Source organism: Ranitomeya variabilis, chromosome 6 (assembly GCF_051348905.1).
Source record: "Ranitomeya variabilis isolate aRanVar5 chromosome 6, aRanVar5.hap1, whole genome shotgun sequence".
NCBI lineage: Eukaryota > Metazoa > Chordata > Amphibia > Anura > Dendrobatidae > Ranitomeya > Ranitomeya variabilis.
Window position 1 is genome coordinate 42443660 of NC_135237.1, and position 18627 is coordinate 42462286.

At 41.8% G+C, this 18627-nt stretch overlaps 1 protein-coding gene across 1 annotated transcript in view; it reads left to right on the forward strand.

The window, feature by feature from the left end:
• Positions 1-18627, forward strand: part of PLXDC2 (plexin domain containing 2) — a 542926-nt gene that overhangs the window by 189677 nt on the left and 334622 nt on the right. The window contains exon 2 of the mRNA XM_077268328.1: positions 6363-6556. Coding sequence (XP_077124443.1) covers positions 6363-6556 — 194 coding nt within the window. The remainder of the gene's footprint in view (positions 1-6362; positions 6557-18627) is intronic.

The window sequence follows — 18627 nt, forward strand, 5'->3', positions numbered from 1 at the left end:
ATATATATATATATATATATATATATATATGTATACAGTATATATATATATATATATATATATATATATATACACACATATATATATATATATACACTCACTGGCCACTTTATTAGGTACACCATGCTAGTAACGGGTTGGACCCCCTTTTGCCTTCAGAACTGCCTCAATTCTTCGTGGCATAGATTCAACAAGGTGCTGGAAGCATTCCTCAGAGATTTTGGTCCATATTGACATGATGGCATCACACAGTTGCCGCAGATTTGTCGGCTGCACATCCCAAAGATGCTCCATACAAGGCAGGATGGATCCATGTTTTCATGTTGTTTACGCCAAATTCTGACCCTACCATCCGAATGTCGCAGCAGAAATCGAGACTCATCAGACCAAGCAATGTTTTGCCAATCTTCTACTGTCCAATTTCGATGAGCTTGTACAAATTGTAGCCTCAGTTTCCTGTTCTTAGCTGAAAGGAGTGGTACCCGGTGTGGTCTTCTGCTGCTGTAGCCCATCTGCCTCAAAGTTCGACGCACTGTGCGTTCAGAGATGCTCTTAGGCCTACCTTGGTTGTAACGGGTGGCGATTTGAGTCACTGTTGCCTTTCTATCAGCTCGAACCAGTCTGCCCATTCTCCTCTGACCTCTGGCATCAACAAGGCATTTCCGCCCACAGAACTGCCGCTCACTGGATTTTTTTTCTTTTTTGGACCATTCTCTGTAAACCCTAGAGATGGTTGTGCGTGAAAATCCCAGTAGATCAGCAGTTTCTGAAATACTCAGACCAGCCCTTCTGGCACCAACAACCATGCCACGTTCAAAGGCACTCAAATCACCTTTCTTCCCCATACTGATGCTCGGTTTGAACTGCAGGAGATTGTCTTGACCATGTCTACATGCCTAAATGCACTGAGTTGCTGCCATGTGATTGGCTGATTAGAAATTAAGTGTTAACAAGAAGTTGGACAGGTGTACCTAATAAAGTGGCCAGTGAGTGTATATATAGTTGTAGCAGCAGAGATGTTGAGATGGATTACAGGAAGTGGAGTCGGATCTTTGTCTCTTTCCTCCTGTCTTTCTGATGGGTAAAGTCCACACAGTGATAACAGTGTGGTGGGCTTTCATTTCAGGGAAGGGAAATTATTGGAAATGTCAAGTGTAATACATGCTAAGAACAAAGGGAATGGTAGTCCAAGTACCTCTAGTGCTCGTAGAATGCATATAAAGACAAAGCACCCACTGAAAAATAATGGGTGACAAGTTACAAAGCCTGTATATATTAGACTGCTATGCCCCAAAAATGAAGTTTTAACTTGTTGTGGGGGATGAGGGCAACAAGGCCACCCTTTTCAACAGATTTTGTATGAAAGCATCGATATGCTTTATTATTATGTCTGGGCAGGAGATTTAGAGACCTGTATCATAAACTCTGAACTCTGACTACTTTTCAGACATATTGTGAAATTGTCACGAGTATGTCACATCCTCCTGGGGGATCTGGAGTTAGAAGATCGCTACTTATTATGAATCGCAGATCTTCCATTTAGCCTGTGTGTTTGTGTCCCATATTAAATAGATTTGGTTTCCTTTGGTGCTGAAGAGGTTAACAACCTTTTTTTTTTTTTGCTGGTCCGAAACATACAGCTCCATTTTCAGCTGCTGGTCATTACCTCTCCCTATAAAACCTGGCCAGACCTTCTCTGTCTTGCCAGTGAAAGTTTTGCTTTCTAGGCCCTTGGAGACGCTGTGCTGAGTTGGAGATCGTGGCTGCTATTGTTGTGTGCAGTTTTGGGGTGTTTACTTTCCTCATTGTCCTATTCCCATTTGGTTGGTACATTCCTATCCTTCCCTATATACCTCTCTACCTTTGGTGAGTGTTTGTATGTTTGTTGCTTTCTGTTATCCCTGTTATATCTTTGTGCCTTGTTTACCTTTGTCACGGGGTCCTTCTCCGATACCACACAATCAACAGAGCAAGAGAATAGTGAACAATTCCAAAAGATTTGTTTAGGCAAAAACACGAAAGGTCCATATATGATCCACCACACAAAGAATAAGATAGTCCAGAAGCCGAATGCAGTTCAGTAACTGGATAAATGTCCAAGGAGATGGAGTCCAATAATCCTGCAGACAGAGGATAAAAAATGATCCATATGCTTCTCATTCTCTCTGAGATGCTCTGAACACACCATCATTCCACACAAGACTGATCTGTGTCTCACCTCCCTGATATTTACAAGTCCCCCTCCTCATTCACAGGTCAGGAGGGGGAACGTCTCAGGGGCTCATTGTTTCAACAAGCTAGGTCAACATGTCATTAGCATATTAGCAAACAATACAGTACTGTGGGGGCTGATATCAGATGGCAGCAACAGCCATTCATCAATTAGCCAACAACTCATCCTACAAGAGAACACCATGAAAGCAAGTAAAATAGAAATATACAGGAAAATGATACCCACATAGCATATCACACCATCACAACCTTATATTTCTGTCCCAGGTCTCATGGATTGGGGGAAGTAACAGATCAGAATTTAACAGGAGCATAGTAAGGTCGGAGACTCGTGCCTCTCTATCTTCAAGACTCCCCCCAGGACAGGGATTGTTAGGTTCCCAGTTCCAGGGACAGTTTGAGGCCCCCTTTCCTTACCGAAGACTGTCACAACATGACAGAAATGAATCAGAATATTGGAATTATGGAGATTATTTTTTAAAGATGGATATTCACTTTTTTGCAGATGTAAGGCTTAAAAAACAGACATTACAAATCACCTAGGATTATCTATAACTAATGAATTTCAATGCTGCTTTTATAATGTTACTTTGTTTACAAGATACCACAAGTTGTTATATTTCAGTGCTTGTTGTCCCACCACTGCTTAATAACATCCTCAGGGGATGGGGCATCCTTAACTGTTTATTAATTCAGTCAAAATTTGGCAGATTTTTACCAGACATGTGATAGATATTTCAGATCAATTAAAGGGATTTCCCAGTTTCAGAAGATCCCTGTCCCATAGCCCACTTTGTTTTGTAAGCCTGTCCTCCATTCGGATCTTCTGAGACACTGTCAAGGACCCAGATGATCACATGTGGTGCAATGCAGGTCACTAACATTAATGATGTGCACCATTCTCCATGTGGATCAGTGAAGGGCATTGTGTCACTACATGGGGGTTAGCCAGTAGCATTGCCATCTGGAAGACCTGGAGGGAGAAGAAGGAAGAGGAGCTGATTATAGGACCAAAAGAGGCGCAGTGATGGTGGTACAGGTTTCGGAAGACAAAGGAGAGGCGGTTGTAGGTGTTTATTGCCCTTTAATCTCTTCTCGGCCATCAGAATCCAGCAATATGTCAACTATCTGGCTTTCATTTTGCAGGAAATTACCCCAAACATTTGCCTGAATCCATGAAAATTGGAAAGTTCTAACCAAGTTTAATTGGCATAGAATTGATTCGCTCATCTCCACTTATCTCCCATACTGTGGTCATACAGATATGTGCAGACGTTGTGTTACTGTAGCACGGAATGTTCGGAGATTTAGGTTCTGAGGCTCGCAGAATTAATTGTCTGCAACTCTGGCTGTAAAATAGGATTAGATATTTACAACATCACGAACATTTTATATACTTTTGCTATGTAAAATGTAACAAGGTGTTTGACAGATAAACTTCATTCCTTTTTTTGGAACTTAAACTGTATCGGAAATAGACATGAATGTGGTTGATCGTTTACTCCTGCAACGTATTGTGCGGGATGTCGCTATCAGTATTTCCAACTTGTGGAAAACGCCATTTCCAATCTCGCTTTGCATAACTGCAGACAGGTTATTGTATTTGTGTATTCAGCCATTATTATTTCTAGTAAACCGTGTTTGTCTCGGCGGGTGACAGAATACCTGGGATCCATTGTAACAAGATATCGCGTCATTCAGACGTCTTACATGTCAGCATTACAATTTCCATTATTGCTTGGTAAATGTTTGTTGATCTTAATCTGGGTAACAGCATTTAATTTTGGTATTACTAGTGCAGACAGCGAAGATCCCTCCCAAAGTGTATTTATTCTTCTCTTCTATTCAGTACGGAGCCTCAACCTAATTTAATGTTCCCTCGTACAAGTGAGACTTGACAAGCTCGTAATATGCTTTGAATGTCTAAGCCTGCACTTTCAATTATAAACTGCGCGTACTGCTTAGCCAAGATACGGAGTGTCATCTACATTTCATATATTTTAGCAGCGCTTTGTTCTCTGTGTGGATGATATTTTTCTGTCCTGTTTTTCATTCCCTTTTTTTACTATGGGAAGAGGACTTTTTGGGGATCCAAAATAAGTTGACATAAAGGCAGGGCCGGCGTTAGCGGCAGGCAGACCAGGCAGCTGCCTAGGGCCCCAATTTGCCTAAAAACGGCCCTGTAAAAGGGCATATCGCCACTGTGTGCACAGTCTTTAGATACTTAAAAGCCAAAAAGGTAATTTAAGAGGACAGTCCTAAAATCGTAACCGTATATTCTCTCATCCGAGAAAATCAGTCTGATAATGCTAAGCAAACACTGATCAGAGTTTTCACAGTGTGATACAATGTTCTCGGATGCAAGAAAGATGGAGAAAAAAAAATTCTCCATCTTCTCCATTCTGTCAGCCTGTGAAAATCTGTCATATTTTTTCCACTGACTCATTGAATTGCATGGCCGTTCGTTTTTAGATTTAGCATGCAGCAGAGCTAAAACGTTTCCCACACCCACATCAGGCTTTGCGTGTACATAGAGAAACACACCCAAAATACAAGAAAATTAATCATATCTGATATAAATGGATATTCACAGAAAATATATATGACTACACAATGGGGTGAATGACCAAAAAAAAAAGAAAAAATAGATTAAAAAAAGTATAAATTTTGTTGGTACATACAATTAAAAATATGTAAAATTGTGAGGAGCAATACACAGAAGGAATATAACAGAGTTTACGACAAACGTATGCATTAAATGTATAAATATGGGGGGCTCAAGGCTATATTCTCATTACATCAATTATATAGGAGATGAAAAGTACCCTGTATCTATTAAATCAATCAATAAATGTATAAATAGAAAAATAGATAAATAGATACACTGCATATACATATTACAAGAACAACATACCATGTGGAAGAGAAATAGCATAAAATACAGGACTCCGACGTACGTTTCGCCCTTGGCTTTCTCAAGTTTTCAGTGTACATAGTCAATAGACAGTGAGCTGCTTATCACACCAGGGGGCGGAGTCAGATACACATGAATGCACTGCTGTAGCTGCTGTAGTCCAGACAATGATACTCACTAGGTGTTTAAACCTTCAGTGTAAGTAAACAACAGCACCCAGCTTGGCATGTGACACATCGTTGAATTCTGTGTTTTAACTCCTACCTCATGCTGTCCTCAGATTACATAGCAAAAGCCTGCTGACAGATTCTGTTTAAGATTACAATACAAAATACAGTGTATACCTGCTTGTACTGTATAGTCTAGAAGATGGTGGTGGAAAATGGCAACTCAGCCTAAAGTTGATCATAATCCTTTGTTGTACTTTGGAGGAGAACTGACCCCATATATGTCCTGTCTACAGATGGGTAGCCCAAGTTTTGTTTATACCCAAGTCCCATTTAAAGGTTGGCTGACCTATAGTTCTTGCTTTAGAGACTTTTCCTCTAGAGGGGGAGTTATTTTGCATAATTTTCTCAAGAGATCGCTGCCTTAAACGTTTAACATTTTTGACGCTTGTCCACACGATTATAGCTATCTGGACTAGTGATGAGTGAGTGTACTCGTTGCTCGGGTGACCTCCGAGTATTTGTTGGTGTTCGGAGATTTAGTTTTCATCACGGCAGCTGAATGATTTACAGCTACTAGACAGCCTGAGTACATGTGAGGGTTGCCTGGTTGCTAGGTAATCCCCACATGTAATCAAGCTGGCTAATAGCTGTAAATCATGCTGCTGAGGCGAAGAAAACTTAATCTCCGAGCAGTCATAATACTCAGAGACCACCCGACCGTGCTCGGGAAAACCCGAGCAACGAGTACACTCACTCATCACTAATTTGGACTAGAAGTGGTTTCCATCTTTAATAACTGAGGATTCATCTTATTTTAATGATTCTTCGCATCTTTATTATAATTGAATAATCTGCTTCATTTCTGATTCCCGAAGAACTCTCTGAATGTATTGAATGTTTGCTCCATTATAACATGAGGCATTCTGTATGTCTCTTCTCTTGGTTTCCAATATGGTGGCCTTGCCCTCGTCTAATGAAATGAATGGAAAGACTACTGATTACCCCCCTATTCATGTCTTGTGACCTCACATTTCTGTTTCTTACAGATGTGTCTTATTCAATTACTCCTATTGTGGCCAAAGCGGATAAAACAGTTTCTATGGATTTACACGTCCCCAGGCACAGATGGAGAAGACGTTCCGTGGATACAAACCGGCCGAGCTTAGGTCATGAGTTTTCTGATGGTGCAGGTCTGTCAGACCTTTTCCTCGATGACAGTGAGAATGGCACAGACATTGAGGTAACGTGAATGAATACATTCTTTCTTGAAATAGGACAACTGTCGATTTTTTTATATTGCTTCTTGTCTGAAAAAGAATCTGATGTGTAAATTGGTGATTAAAAAAACTTTCTAAAAAGTCCTTCTGGATTTATAAAAAAAACAAAGTCTATTTTTAAGACTTGTCCTCTTTGTAGAGTTATCAAGGCTTAAAGGTAAAAACCTGTTCCTATCAAAACACTTATTGTTTATAAAAATGTCTATTGAAGAATTCTTTGTAAGCTATTTTTAATAAGGAAATACAGAAGTAACCAGGAAGTGTAGGAATTGCAATGAATTATTCGCTAGTTACTTAGTAAAAATGGTTGGTCACTTTACTGTTGAAATTCAAAATGTCTTAAATAGCAATGTTCAGACACAGGGACCTATAAAAAATGCCCCTATTAATTGGGTTCCAGTTGAAGGCTACTTATGACCCCTGAATCGGCTTTGTTACTCCCTTCAACCCCTGAATCAGCTTTGTTGCCCCCTACGACCCCTGAATCGGCTTTGTTACTCCCTTCAACCCCTGAATCAGCTTTGTTGCCCCCTACGACCCCTGAATCGGCTTTGTTAACAAAAGACATAGTGGTAATAGCTGTCAAGAAGGAGACGGTCTCCTCATTTACTCATTTGGCTGCCTTGTTCTCTGCCTGCTCTTCTGTAGACAGTGACTGGTAGTGTTCAACACATGCACAAATAGCTATCCTCCACCACCACCATCTTAAGAGCTATAGATCGGATTATTGCCAGAGTCAACTCTTTACAAAGCCAATTCGGAAATGGCAGGCGTATGATTTACTCATGTGACTGCCTCCTGTTTTGCCTGCTTTTCTGCAGACAGTGACTGATAGTATATAGAGCATGTACTGATAGAGATTCCCCATCATCACACTTTTAAGACATATAGGTGGGATCCTTACCAGAGTCCAGTCTTGACAAAGCCAATCCAAAGACGACAGGTGCATGATTTACTCATGTGATGGCCTCCTCTGCTGCCTGCTTTTCTGCTGACAGTATTCAGCTCATGAGCAGACAGATCTTCTGCCACCATCCTTTGAAGACCTACAGGTAAGATCATTGCCAGAGTCAACTCTTTACAAATCCAATCAAGGGGTGACACCCACTTGATTGACTCACCTGACAGCCGCCACTTCTGCCCACTCTTTAAGGGACAGTGACCAAAAGTGCTTAGCGCATGTGCGGATAGAGATCCTTCCCCGCCATCATCTATGGACTTATAGACAGGATCATAGTCAGAGTCAACTGTTTAGAAAGCTAATCCATGAACAACAGGAATGATTTAAATTTATTGTAGATTTGTTCAGTGGGGGTTTTAAGATTTGCATGTGTCAGAACATGGCTTTTTTAGGGAATTTTTGACATTTGATGAAAAAGTGGCCAACCTCTTTTCATAAGGTTAAAGTCATCTCCAACCAATAATCCTACTGTATTGAACTAAAGGAAAACAAAAATGCGTATGAATAGGATGCACATTGTTTGATATACTAGAGCAAATATCTTCCTTACTTCAAATACAGCAATCAGAGCAAATTTTTGGGGAATAGAGAGTGAGACCAATCTGTACAAATATTACATATTATAGTTATGATCCAGGCTCTTGTCCAAACCCTAAAACTTGTTCAGGGATTCAGCCTACAACACAACCTGATGTGGCCGAGAGCTCCATACTGTTCCATGGTCATGTAGAAACCTTCTGTGTACTGACCATTTTTATTTTCATACTACTTATGAGGACAGCACTCTGCAATTATTATTTTCTTTGGACACTTGTTCTGACGTCTACTTATACCTTTTAGTCCTTTAAAACTTTCTAACTACCTGCCTGTGTTGCCTACAGTGTGATCATAAACCGCTCCTGCCCTCGATTCAGTGTCTTCTGCTGACATCACAGTGACAGAACAGCGGCGTCTCTTCCTCTCTGCTCTGTTGATGGGGTGTGTCATACTCATTGACAACCAGCTCCCTGCTGCCTAACTGTGGAGAGCCAGATGTCAATGAGAATAACCTCGGCAGTCACACACTCTGTCGGAGCAGCTGAATCGCCGACACGAGCGGTTGGTGACCGCTCTGAGCTGGCATCGGGTAGAACAAGCAGGTAGTTGCTTTTGTTAGCACCTACCTGCCTGCAAGTTTTCATGCCCATAGTAAAAAATAATGAGATAGTCCTAGACAACCCTTTTAAGATTCCTGAGTAACATTTTGTAGCTATTAGCATACTTTGCAACATCTAAAACGCCAAAATTCATAACATTAATCGCACAAGGAAAAATAACATTAATCGCACAGGAGTAAAATTGCACTTTTGGGAACAGTTTTGCCATATTATGACCAGAATTGTCCTTCCATAATTAGGAATGTTGAGGATCTAATTGAATTAACGTGGTGTCCGATGGTGAAATTCTAATTTATTATGTTAGATCATGCAAAACATAATAATTTTTCAATTGAAATCTTTAAAAAAAATGTTCCTGTCCATAGATATCGTTGTTATGTTCTTGTTATGTTGTCCGTTTGTGTTCTTTTCATTCTGCTCCAGAACATCCAACTGTATCCAGTGTTGGCTGGAAGAAACAATTTCTAGTACACCAGTTCTTATTGACTGGCTTGTATCATAGCAAAAATCACTATGCTGCCTGATGATGGCTCTGAGCTACTGAGCATGTGTGACCACGACCACGAGCACTGGACACATTGGATGTTCTAAGAAGGAATCAACGCAACACTAGAGGGTACTATAACAAGGATGTTACAGCAGTTTGTAGACATGGGAGCAAGAAACATTTTCAAAATTCTGTCAAAGATGATGAATATAGCTACATGGGTCACTTCTGCAGAATATCAGTTTGGGTCACTTATGCAGGTTGTCATTATAATATTATATGCAATTTGCCGCAGATATAGCTAGTATAAAAATATGTTCAATCCTACATAACCTCCGTTCCTTGATCTATCAGCCTCAGATTATAACTGTAAAGCCGGCCTGGGAAGGTGTACCAGAGGTTAGAGCTCATGGCACTTTTTTGCTGAGCAGACAGCACAAACACCAAAAACCTGGAAACAAAAACAGAGGCAATGAAGCATTAAAGAAATGAAGAAGAATCTGTAGAGAAGGATACATAGAAAAATATTATTTCTTTGTAACCGGTCTGAATTTGTCAACAAGGCAAAGCAGAAAAATGAAATTCACTTCACCAATTAAAAGCAAAGCTCAATTTAGTTTATATTTGCATAACTGGTGCTTTAAATCATTTTAGCTACATAGCAGTTTTTATTTCGCAGGTTAGTCCCTGCTATTTTTATTTTTTTGTACATGGAATGGTAAGGAGGGAGCATAAGCAATAATCTAGAAGCGTACTTTGCTTCTTTTCAGCTCAGTTGCATCTTCAAATTTTGAACCCTTTCATCATGGTTGTGCCTATAATGTAAGAGCTCTGAGAAAAATCTAGTACCATCCCAACTCATGCTCAAAACTCATATTCACCACCGTATTAACCTTCACCATCCATGGTCATGAGGTATTCAGTATGACCAAGTGAATTATACATGCTCTCTCCTATAGAAAAGGTTATCTACTCTTTCCAGCTTGCAAGAGCTGCTGACTGAAAGCTATCACAAGCAGTTGGCAGGGAGACAGGCTGAAGCTGCATTACATACATGGGCCCAGAGGTGTATCTAGGTTTTCCAGCACCTGGGACAAGTATTCAGCTTGGCACAACCCCACCCCCAAGCACTTATGTGATTTGCACACGTATAGCCATGTGCTGACTAACTGCTCTTCGTAACTCTCTCAGTGATCAGTGAAAAATTAAGATAAGCAAGAAGAAAAGCTAGCTGTCATGTGACCATAAGTATGAAAATTGCATGTGAGTTAAGTGGCCATGTGATAACTGCTGGAACCAGCAAGCAGAGCTGAATCCTGAGAGTGAGTATATTACACACTGATAGGATTGGCATGCTATGCTACAGTGCTTCATTTTATAATTAAAGGGTTTGATCAAGTTTGGGATGAAAGTCTGCAATCACTCTAGGTGACTGCAGACTTTCTGAATTTTCACAGTGCATGCACTGCATACTTTTAACATTCTCCCATGTTGGTGGCAAGAGTGGACGGTCATGAGAGCATAAGTATGCGATTTGTATACTTCTGGTCACATTCCAACTAGATGTGTCCAGGCGGGGGCAGGAATAAGCACAGCTCAATGTAAGCCCCCCATGACTGCGCTTGGCCATGGGGCGTTTTTCAAATTTGTATGGCAGAAGGACGGGATTGGTTCAAGGGAGTTAGGGGATGAATTTTTTGGGGGGGCTCTGGGAGTAGGGTGAAAGTGCGGGAAAACTGCCACTTTAGGACAGGAAGCCAATGTGAGGAGAACCACCCACCCTCCCCTTTTTTCCATTTCTGTTGGGATTACGTTGCGAACATGAGTTAGGCCTATGTATGGATTCTACTAGGCAGTTATATGTATGTTGGCAGTTGCTTCGTCACAGTAGCAGAGTTGGCGGGGGTGGGGTTCTTGGAGTTGATGCTGATTCAGCGGGGAAGGAATTGTAAGTAAAATTCCGGACAGTTAAAATTGTGTGGGTTGATCTGGCATTTGGTTACGGGCTCTGGATGGGGTTTTACCCTGGGAGCTGGTTGGTGGTTAGTCTTCCCGGAACGGGATGTATGGTGCCCTTGAGCTGGTGGTGTACGGCTGAGGGTAAAGTGGTGGTTGAAGTTCTTTTGGTTTTGCCAAATATTAAACCAGATCTTTCAGGAGCTCTAAGAACCCTCCCCTCATGTCTTTGCATAAAGAATTACATATTAATATTTATTGTTTAAAGAAAATGTTTTATGTTATTGCTTGGTAATAAACTGGCCACAGTGGCCAAAATTATCCAAAATAACTTAATGTGTAGTGTTTTATTTTTAAAGGGGGTGGCATTTTTTCCCTACATGGGTTGGTGCGTAGGGGAGGTGGCAGGTAAGAAGAAGCCATATTGGCCATACGCAGTCAAGCCTTGCTCAATAGATTTTCATTGAGCGAGGCCAAGCATGTTTAGTCGGTACGTGACCGCATGTATGCAAGTTGCATGCTTGTGGTTTCGTGACCTCCCACTCTCACTACTGGCACCAGAATCCTGACAGGATGCAGCCCATGCTGTGAGAATTCAGCAGTCTGCAGTCACATAGAGTGACTGCAGACTCATCACAAACTTGGACAACCCTTTTAATGCTCCTAACATAAATAAAAACATAGTAACCCATGACTTGTCGGATGGCACAATATCTTGTTAACAAAGTCACATATCTCATAATCTTACATGTTATGGATTGTTACAAGTGTACAGGGTCAGAACCAGAACATAAATTCATCACCAGAACAACAAGCAGTACAGCAATACATCACTTGAACCCCCATCAGTACAGAAACACAGCATTAGCCTCATCAGTACAGAAATACATCACCAGAACTACCAGCAGTGCAGAAATTCATCACCAGTGCCACCATCAGTACAGAAATTCATCATCAAAACCACCAGCCGCACAGAAATACAGCCATGTAACTCCGATCATTACAGAAACACTACATCAAAACCCTCATCAGTACAGGAATACATCACAGGAGCCATCATCAGTACAGGAATACATCACCCGGACTACCATCAGTACATGAATACATCACTAGGACCACCATCAGTATATGAATTCAGCACTAGAACCACCATCAGTACATGGCACATCATTTGTAATGTCAGGCCAGTCCCATATACATTTGTATTGCCTGAACCTACAACTTCCAGTATATCGTTAACAATGGTAAGGAGATAATGGGAGTTGTTGCTATCAGTCACCATCATATTGCCGACTATGCAGAAACTACAGTACTAACGAGAATTAGTCAGTATAACAAAAAAAACTACTTCCAGCTACCTTATAGATGATGTTGTCTTTGATTTGAATCATTCTCTATTTTTTCATCTTGTCCAGATACCATGATGACTTTTTTCAGCCACAGCTCATCCCTGCACACTTCCGTCTTATGCAGCACATCCCCACATGATACCCTTAAAAATAGCAGTTTAGTTATAATTTTCCTGAATAAAAATATCTACCCTAAGCCTCTAAATAGATAATTGCCCCTCTTTATTTTTCTTGCGCTAAACATGACCAACCCACTGTCTCTCTTATGCTACATGCCCTCCACACTGCCTTCTCCTTTCCATACTAAGTTCCCTCTTCATACTGTCCTCTCACACTGTGTCTACCCTATTGGGCCCTTGTCTCTATACTGTGCCCCCTTATCATACTCCCCTCCTTGACATACTGTCTCCTGGCTGTGCCCTTACATTGTTCCCCATGATACCCCCCACACTACTAAGTTTCAGTTCTGTGCCCACTCATACTTTTCTCCCCATACTGTCTCATCACAATATTCTTCTCAATAGTCTCCTCACACATCTCCCCCTTCCTCCTCATAATGTCTCCTCTCACATCCCCCTTGCTAACCATACTGTCTCCTCACATAAGTATTCCCTTGTTCTCCATACTGCATCCTCACACATCCCTCAAGTCCCCATACTGTGTTTGCACCCATCTCATCACCCTCACTCCCCATACTGTCTGCATACATTCTTCCCCTCGCTCATGTTGTGTCATGCTACTCATACTGTGTCATACTGTGTCCGCACTCATCCTCCACATTCTGTGTCCATATACATTCTCCCTTCACTTCTCATACTGTGTCCACACCCATCCCCCCTACTCACCATACTATGTCTGCACCCATCACACATGTATTCCTCCCTTGCTCCTCATACTGTATCCTCAAATTTCTCCCACTCTTCATATTTTGTCTGCACTCATCCCTTCCTCACTCCCCAAACTGTGTCCTCAAATATTCCCCACTATCATTGCAATACATTTTTGGTGTCTTTAGCTCCACTGGAGCACTTATCCCCAATGTTGTTTGCGCCTCTGCTGCGTCGGCAAGGGGCATCAACAGCGTGATCACATGACCTGATCACAGTGCTAACACCGCCTGACCCACATTTGATAGTTGCGAGTACAATTGATCACTGGAAGGCGGCACATTGCACCTTCTCTGAGCCAGCTATCGGCTTCACAGCCGATTCAGAAAACAAACAACTCCTTGTCCGGGGGGTGACAAAATGCTGCCACCGGGGAGAAACCTCTGACTGCTACATCAGGCCCCCTGACAGCTGTGTCCATAGCAAATGCCCTGCCTGCCCCCCCAGATACACCTCTGCATGGACCTGCTATGATAATGCCATAATGTGCAGGTTTGATTGGCACCTGCTCTACCTGTAGGATACACTAACATGCCACAGTGTGTGGCCACATCACATAGAATACACCGAGACTGTGCAATGTGAGTAAAAGGATAACAGATCTATCACTGATCTGTCACTATATACCTTCAGTACTGTGGACAGAGCAATGTGATGAGACTCCTTCTCTGTAAATATAAAGGTATTATAATAGCATAGTCTGCATTAAAGAAACCATATAACAGGTATACAAAAGAGTCTCTTCATTTTATTTAATGAAAGCCTATGCTTTCCCTTATAGGCAAAAATATCCATGAGTGCTGCTTTAAAGATTTTTTTAGCTATTTTTTTCAAAAACACCACTTATCAGCAGGTTGTGTATATAATGGAGGTCAGCTCAATTACCTTCAATGTGAGCCAAGCTTTAAGGCCATGTGCACACGTAGGTTCGGGTCCCTGCGGGTTCTCCCGCAGCGGATTTGATAAATCTGCAGGGCAAAACCGCTGCGGTTATCCCTGCAGATTTATCACGTTTTGTCTTGCGGTTTCCGCTGCGGGTTTTGGTTTTACTATTGATGCTGCATATGCAGCATCAATAGTAATGTTAAAAAAATAAAAAAAAAATGGTTATATACTCACCCTCTGACGTCCCGATCTCCTCGGCGCTGCACGCGGCGGTCCGTTTCCAAAGAGGCTGTGCAAGAAGGACCTTCGTGACGTCACGGTCATGTGACCGCGACGTCATCGCAGGCCCTGCTCGCACTGCAACTCTGTGACCGGACGGCCGCGTGCAGCGCTGAGAGGTGAGTATAGCATTATTTTTTATTTGAATTCTTTTTTTTTACCACAAATATGGTTCCCAGGGCCTGGAGGAGAGTCTCCTCTCCTCCACCCCGGGTAGCAACCGCACATTATCCGCTTACTTCCCGCATCGTGGGCACAGCCCCATGCGGGAAGTAAGCGGATCAATGCATTTCTATGTGTGCAGAATCGCTGCGATTCTGCACAAAGAAGTGACATGCTGCGGGTTGTAAACCGCTGCGTTTCTGCGCGTTTTTTCCCGCAGCATGTGCACAGCGGATTGCGGTTTCCATATTTACTGTAAACGCAATGGAAACTGCTGCTGACCCGCAGCATCAAAATCGCTGCGGTTCCGCGGTAAAAACCGCTATGTGTGCACATAGCCTAAGACCCGACGCAGCCCATGCACTAGAAAAAAACAACCATGGTTTTATTTTTTTATTTTTATTAAATCCCGGACAACTCTTTTAACTCCACCATTACTTAACAAACCTGTTGCTGAACCCCGTGGTGATGAGCCTGAGGTTTAACAAGAAGTTTATATAATTCTGTAGTCTGTGAGTTCCCGTAGTTAGTACAGAATGCTGATATATTATAGCAAAGCGGTAATGTGCACTCCTACCACAGCTGTAAGGTCTCGTCACATGGCCGTATTTTCGGTCTGAGTGTGATCCCACAAAACAACCAATGTTATCCTATGGGGCCGTGCACATGCTGAAAATAATGAATCACTGATTGTGTGAGTTGGATCCATTATTTGGATCGCGCTTAGCCATGCAAGTCAATGAGATTTCTGCGCACTCACAAAATGGAGAAGATGGAGACATTTTTTTCCCCATCTTTTCCTCACCTGAGAGAATCTTACCACACTATAATCAGATTTTGATCTGAGTGTCATTTGCATAACAGGCCCGATTTCCTCATATGATGTACAGTGCCTAAAAGTAGTATTCAACCCCCTGCAGATTTAGCAGGTTTAATAAGATGCAAATAAGTTAGAGCCTTCAAACTTCAAACAAGAGGTAGATTTATTAACAGATGCATAAATCTTACAAACCAAAAAGTTTTGTTGCTCAGTTAAATTTTCATAAATTTTAAACATAAAAATGTGGGTCAATTATTATTCAACCCCTAGGTTTAATATTTTGTGGAATAGCCTTTGTTTGCAATTACAGCTAATAATCGTCTTTTATAAGACCTGATCAGGCCGGCACAGTTCTCTGGAGTTATCTTGGCTCACTCCTCCATGCAGATCTTCTCCAAGTTATCTAGGTTCTTTGGGTGTCTCATGTGGACTTTAATCTTGAGCTCCTTCCACAAGTTTTCAATTGGGTTAAGGTCAGGAGACTGACTAGGCCACTGCAACACCTTGATTTTTTGCCTCTTGAACCAGACCTTGGTTTTCTTGGCTGTGTGCTTTGGGTCGTTGTCTTGTTGGAAGATGAAATGACGACCCATCTTAAGATCCTTGATGGAGGAGCGGAGGTTCTTGGCCAAAATCTCCAGGTAGGCCGTGCTATCCATCTTCCCATGGATGCGGACCAGATGGCCAGGCCCCTTGGCTGAGAAACAGCCCCACAGCATGATGCTGCCACCACCATGCTTGACTGTAGGGATGGTATTCTTGGGGTCGTATGCAGTGCCATCCAGTCTCCAAACGTCACGTGTGTGGTTGGCACCAAAGATCTCGATCTTGGTCTCATCAGACCAGAGAACCTTGAACCAGTCAGTCTCAGAGTCCTCCAAGTGATCATGAGCAAACTGTAGATGAGCCTTGACATGACGCTTTGAAAGTAAAGGTACCTTACGGGCTCGTCTGGAACGGAGACCATTGCGGTGGAGTACGTTACTTATGGTATTGACTGAAACCAATTTCCCCACTGCCATGAGATCTTCCCGGAGCTCCTTCCTTGTTGTCCTTGGGTTAGCCTTGACTCATCGGACAAGCTTGGCCTCGGCACGGGAGGAAACTTTCAAAGGCTGTCCAGGCCGTGGAAGGCTAACAGTAGTTCCATAAGCCTTCCACTTCTGGATGATGCTCCCAACAGTGGAGACAGGTAGGCCCAACTCCTTGGAAAGGGTTTTGTACCCCTTGCCAGCCTTGTGACCCTCCACGATCTTGTCTCTGATGGCCTTGGAATGCTCCTTTGTCTTTCCCATGTTGACCATGTTTGAGTGCTGTTCACAAGTTTGGGGAGGGTCTTAAATAGTCAGAAAAGGCTGGAAAAAGAGATAATTAATCCAAACATGTGAAGCTCATTGTTCTTTGTGCCTGAACTACTTCTTAATACTTTAGGGGAACCAAACAGAATTCTGGGGGGTTGAGGGGTTGAATAATAAATGACCCTCTGAAAAAACTTTTCACAATTTAAAAAAAAAATAAACAACGAAATAACATTCTTTTTTGCTGCAGTGCATTTCACACTTCCAGGCTGATCTACAGTCCAAATGTCACAATGCCAAGTTAATTCCAAATGTGTAAACCTGCTAAATCTGCAGGGGGTTGAATACTACTTGTAGGCACTGTATGGTCGTCTGCACCTGCCCTAATAATGAGGTTTTCTACCACATGTACATACGTCCATGCTGTATATCTGCTTTACCACTATAACCATGCAAGTGTTATATGAGAACAGAATGTAGAATTAAAGAGACATCCATATAAATTAATGGAGTTGCAATTTAATATTTTGCTCGCAAGTAGATCCACAAAAGTTTCTGCTTTGATGCAACTTTTTGCTTCCGGGCAAATGCTGCATTCAAAGAAACTATGCCGTATATAATTCAGCTGTTACATTCTCCCCTTCCAAGAATCTTGCAAAGAATTGTTTGCTGCATCTACAAACCCAGCCGGTAGTCTTATCAATGTATATTACCATGACATTCAGATTTCACCTTCCATCTAGTGGCTTTTATTTATGATGATGCTGTAAAAACTTCCAGAACTTAAGTTGTGCAACAGTTTCAATTTCGAGTTTCAGGTCTGTAAGTAGCCGGTAGGACTCCACCACCAGTGTCCAAAATGTTGGATTTAGCTACTGAGGTATGGTGGACCTACTGGGAATCAATAGCGCACCACAGGGCGCCACAACTATTCCAGGTGAATCAAATTTGATTTTAATTTTACAAGAAAAAACTTGAATCACCAGAATCTGATTTTTTTTTGGGCAATTTGTTTTAGGCAAATCCATTAAATTGGTGACTGGATTTTCCAGGATTATAGTGGCCAAAAAAGAGTTTAAAAAAATTTCATAGTCACTTCTTGGCCCTCCCTGTATGTGTCACAATCAGCTTTCCTATCCTGTATCTTCCATTTGGTTGGGTCATCCATTGATTATGCCCCACATGAGTGAATGGCGCAGAACACACTTCAGTGATGACATGGGCACGGTGCATATCAGCAACGTACGTCGGCCCGCATATGGTCATGCGGCCACAATGCTGACGTATGTCACTACTGATGTAATGGCACGAGGGTTAGTTAATAGATGATTCGGAAAGTAGAAGAAAGATAAAATCTTGACTATGGAAGAGTCGATCGGATGACCAATGGAAATGGGACAGATACGGAAAAGGCCAAGGAGAGGTGAATATAAGATTTTTTTCTAGTCCCTTCTCGACCTACATTATTTAATGCAAAACAAATTTGCCGGAATTGAGTGAATCACATTTCAGAAGATTCGTTCAACTGTAGAACGATTATAGAACAATGCTTTAATAAATTAATCAAGGAGATTTAAGTAACACGTTACATTAGTTATAATAATTTTACTAATATTTCTGGACCCTGCAGGGTTTCAGCCAAGAAAGTTTCAACTGAGGTTTTCAGTAAATTTTGAATTAGCAATCATCCCTTCAAATTTATCCTACGTAGTCAGAAAGTGATTACCAGATAGACTGTCAGGAAGCCAAGCGCGGTCACAGCCGATAGGTAATTATTACGAGCAGTATGAACA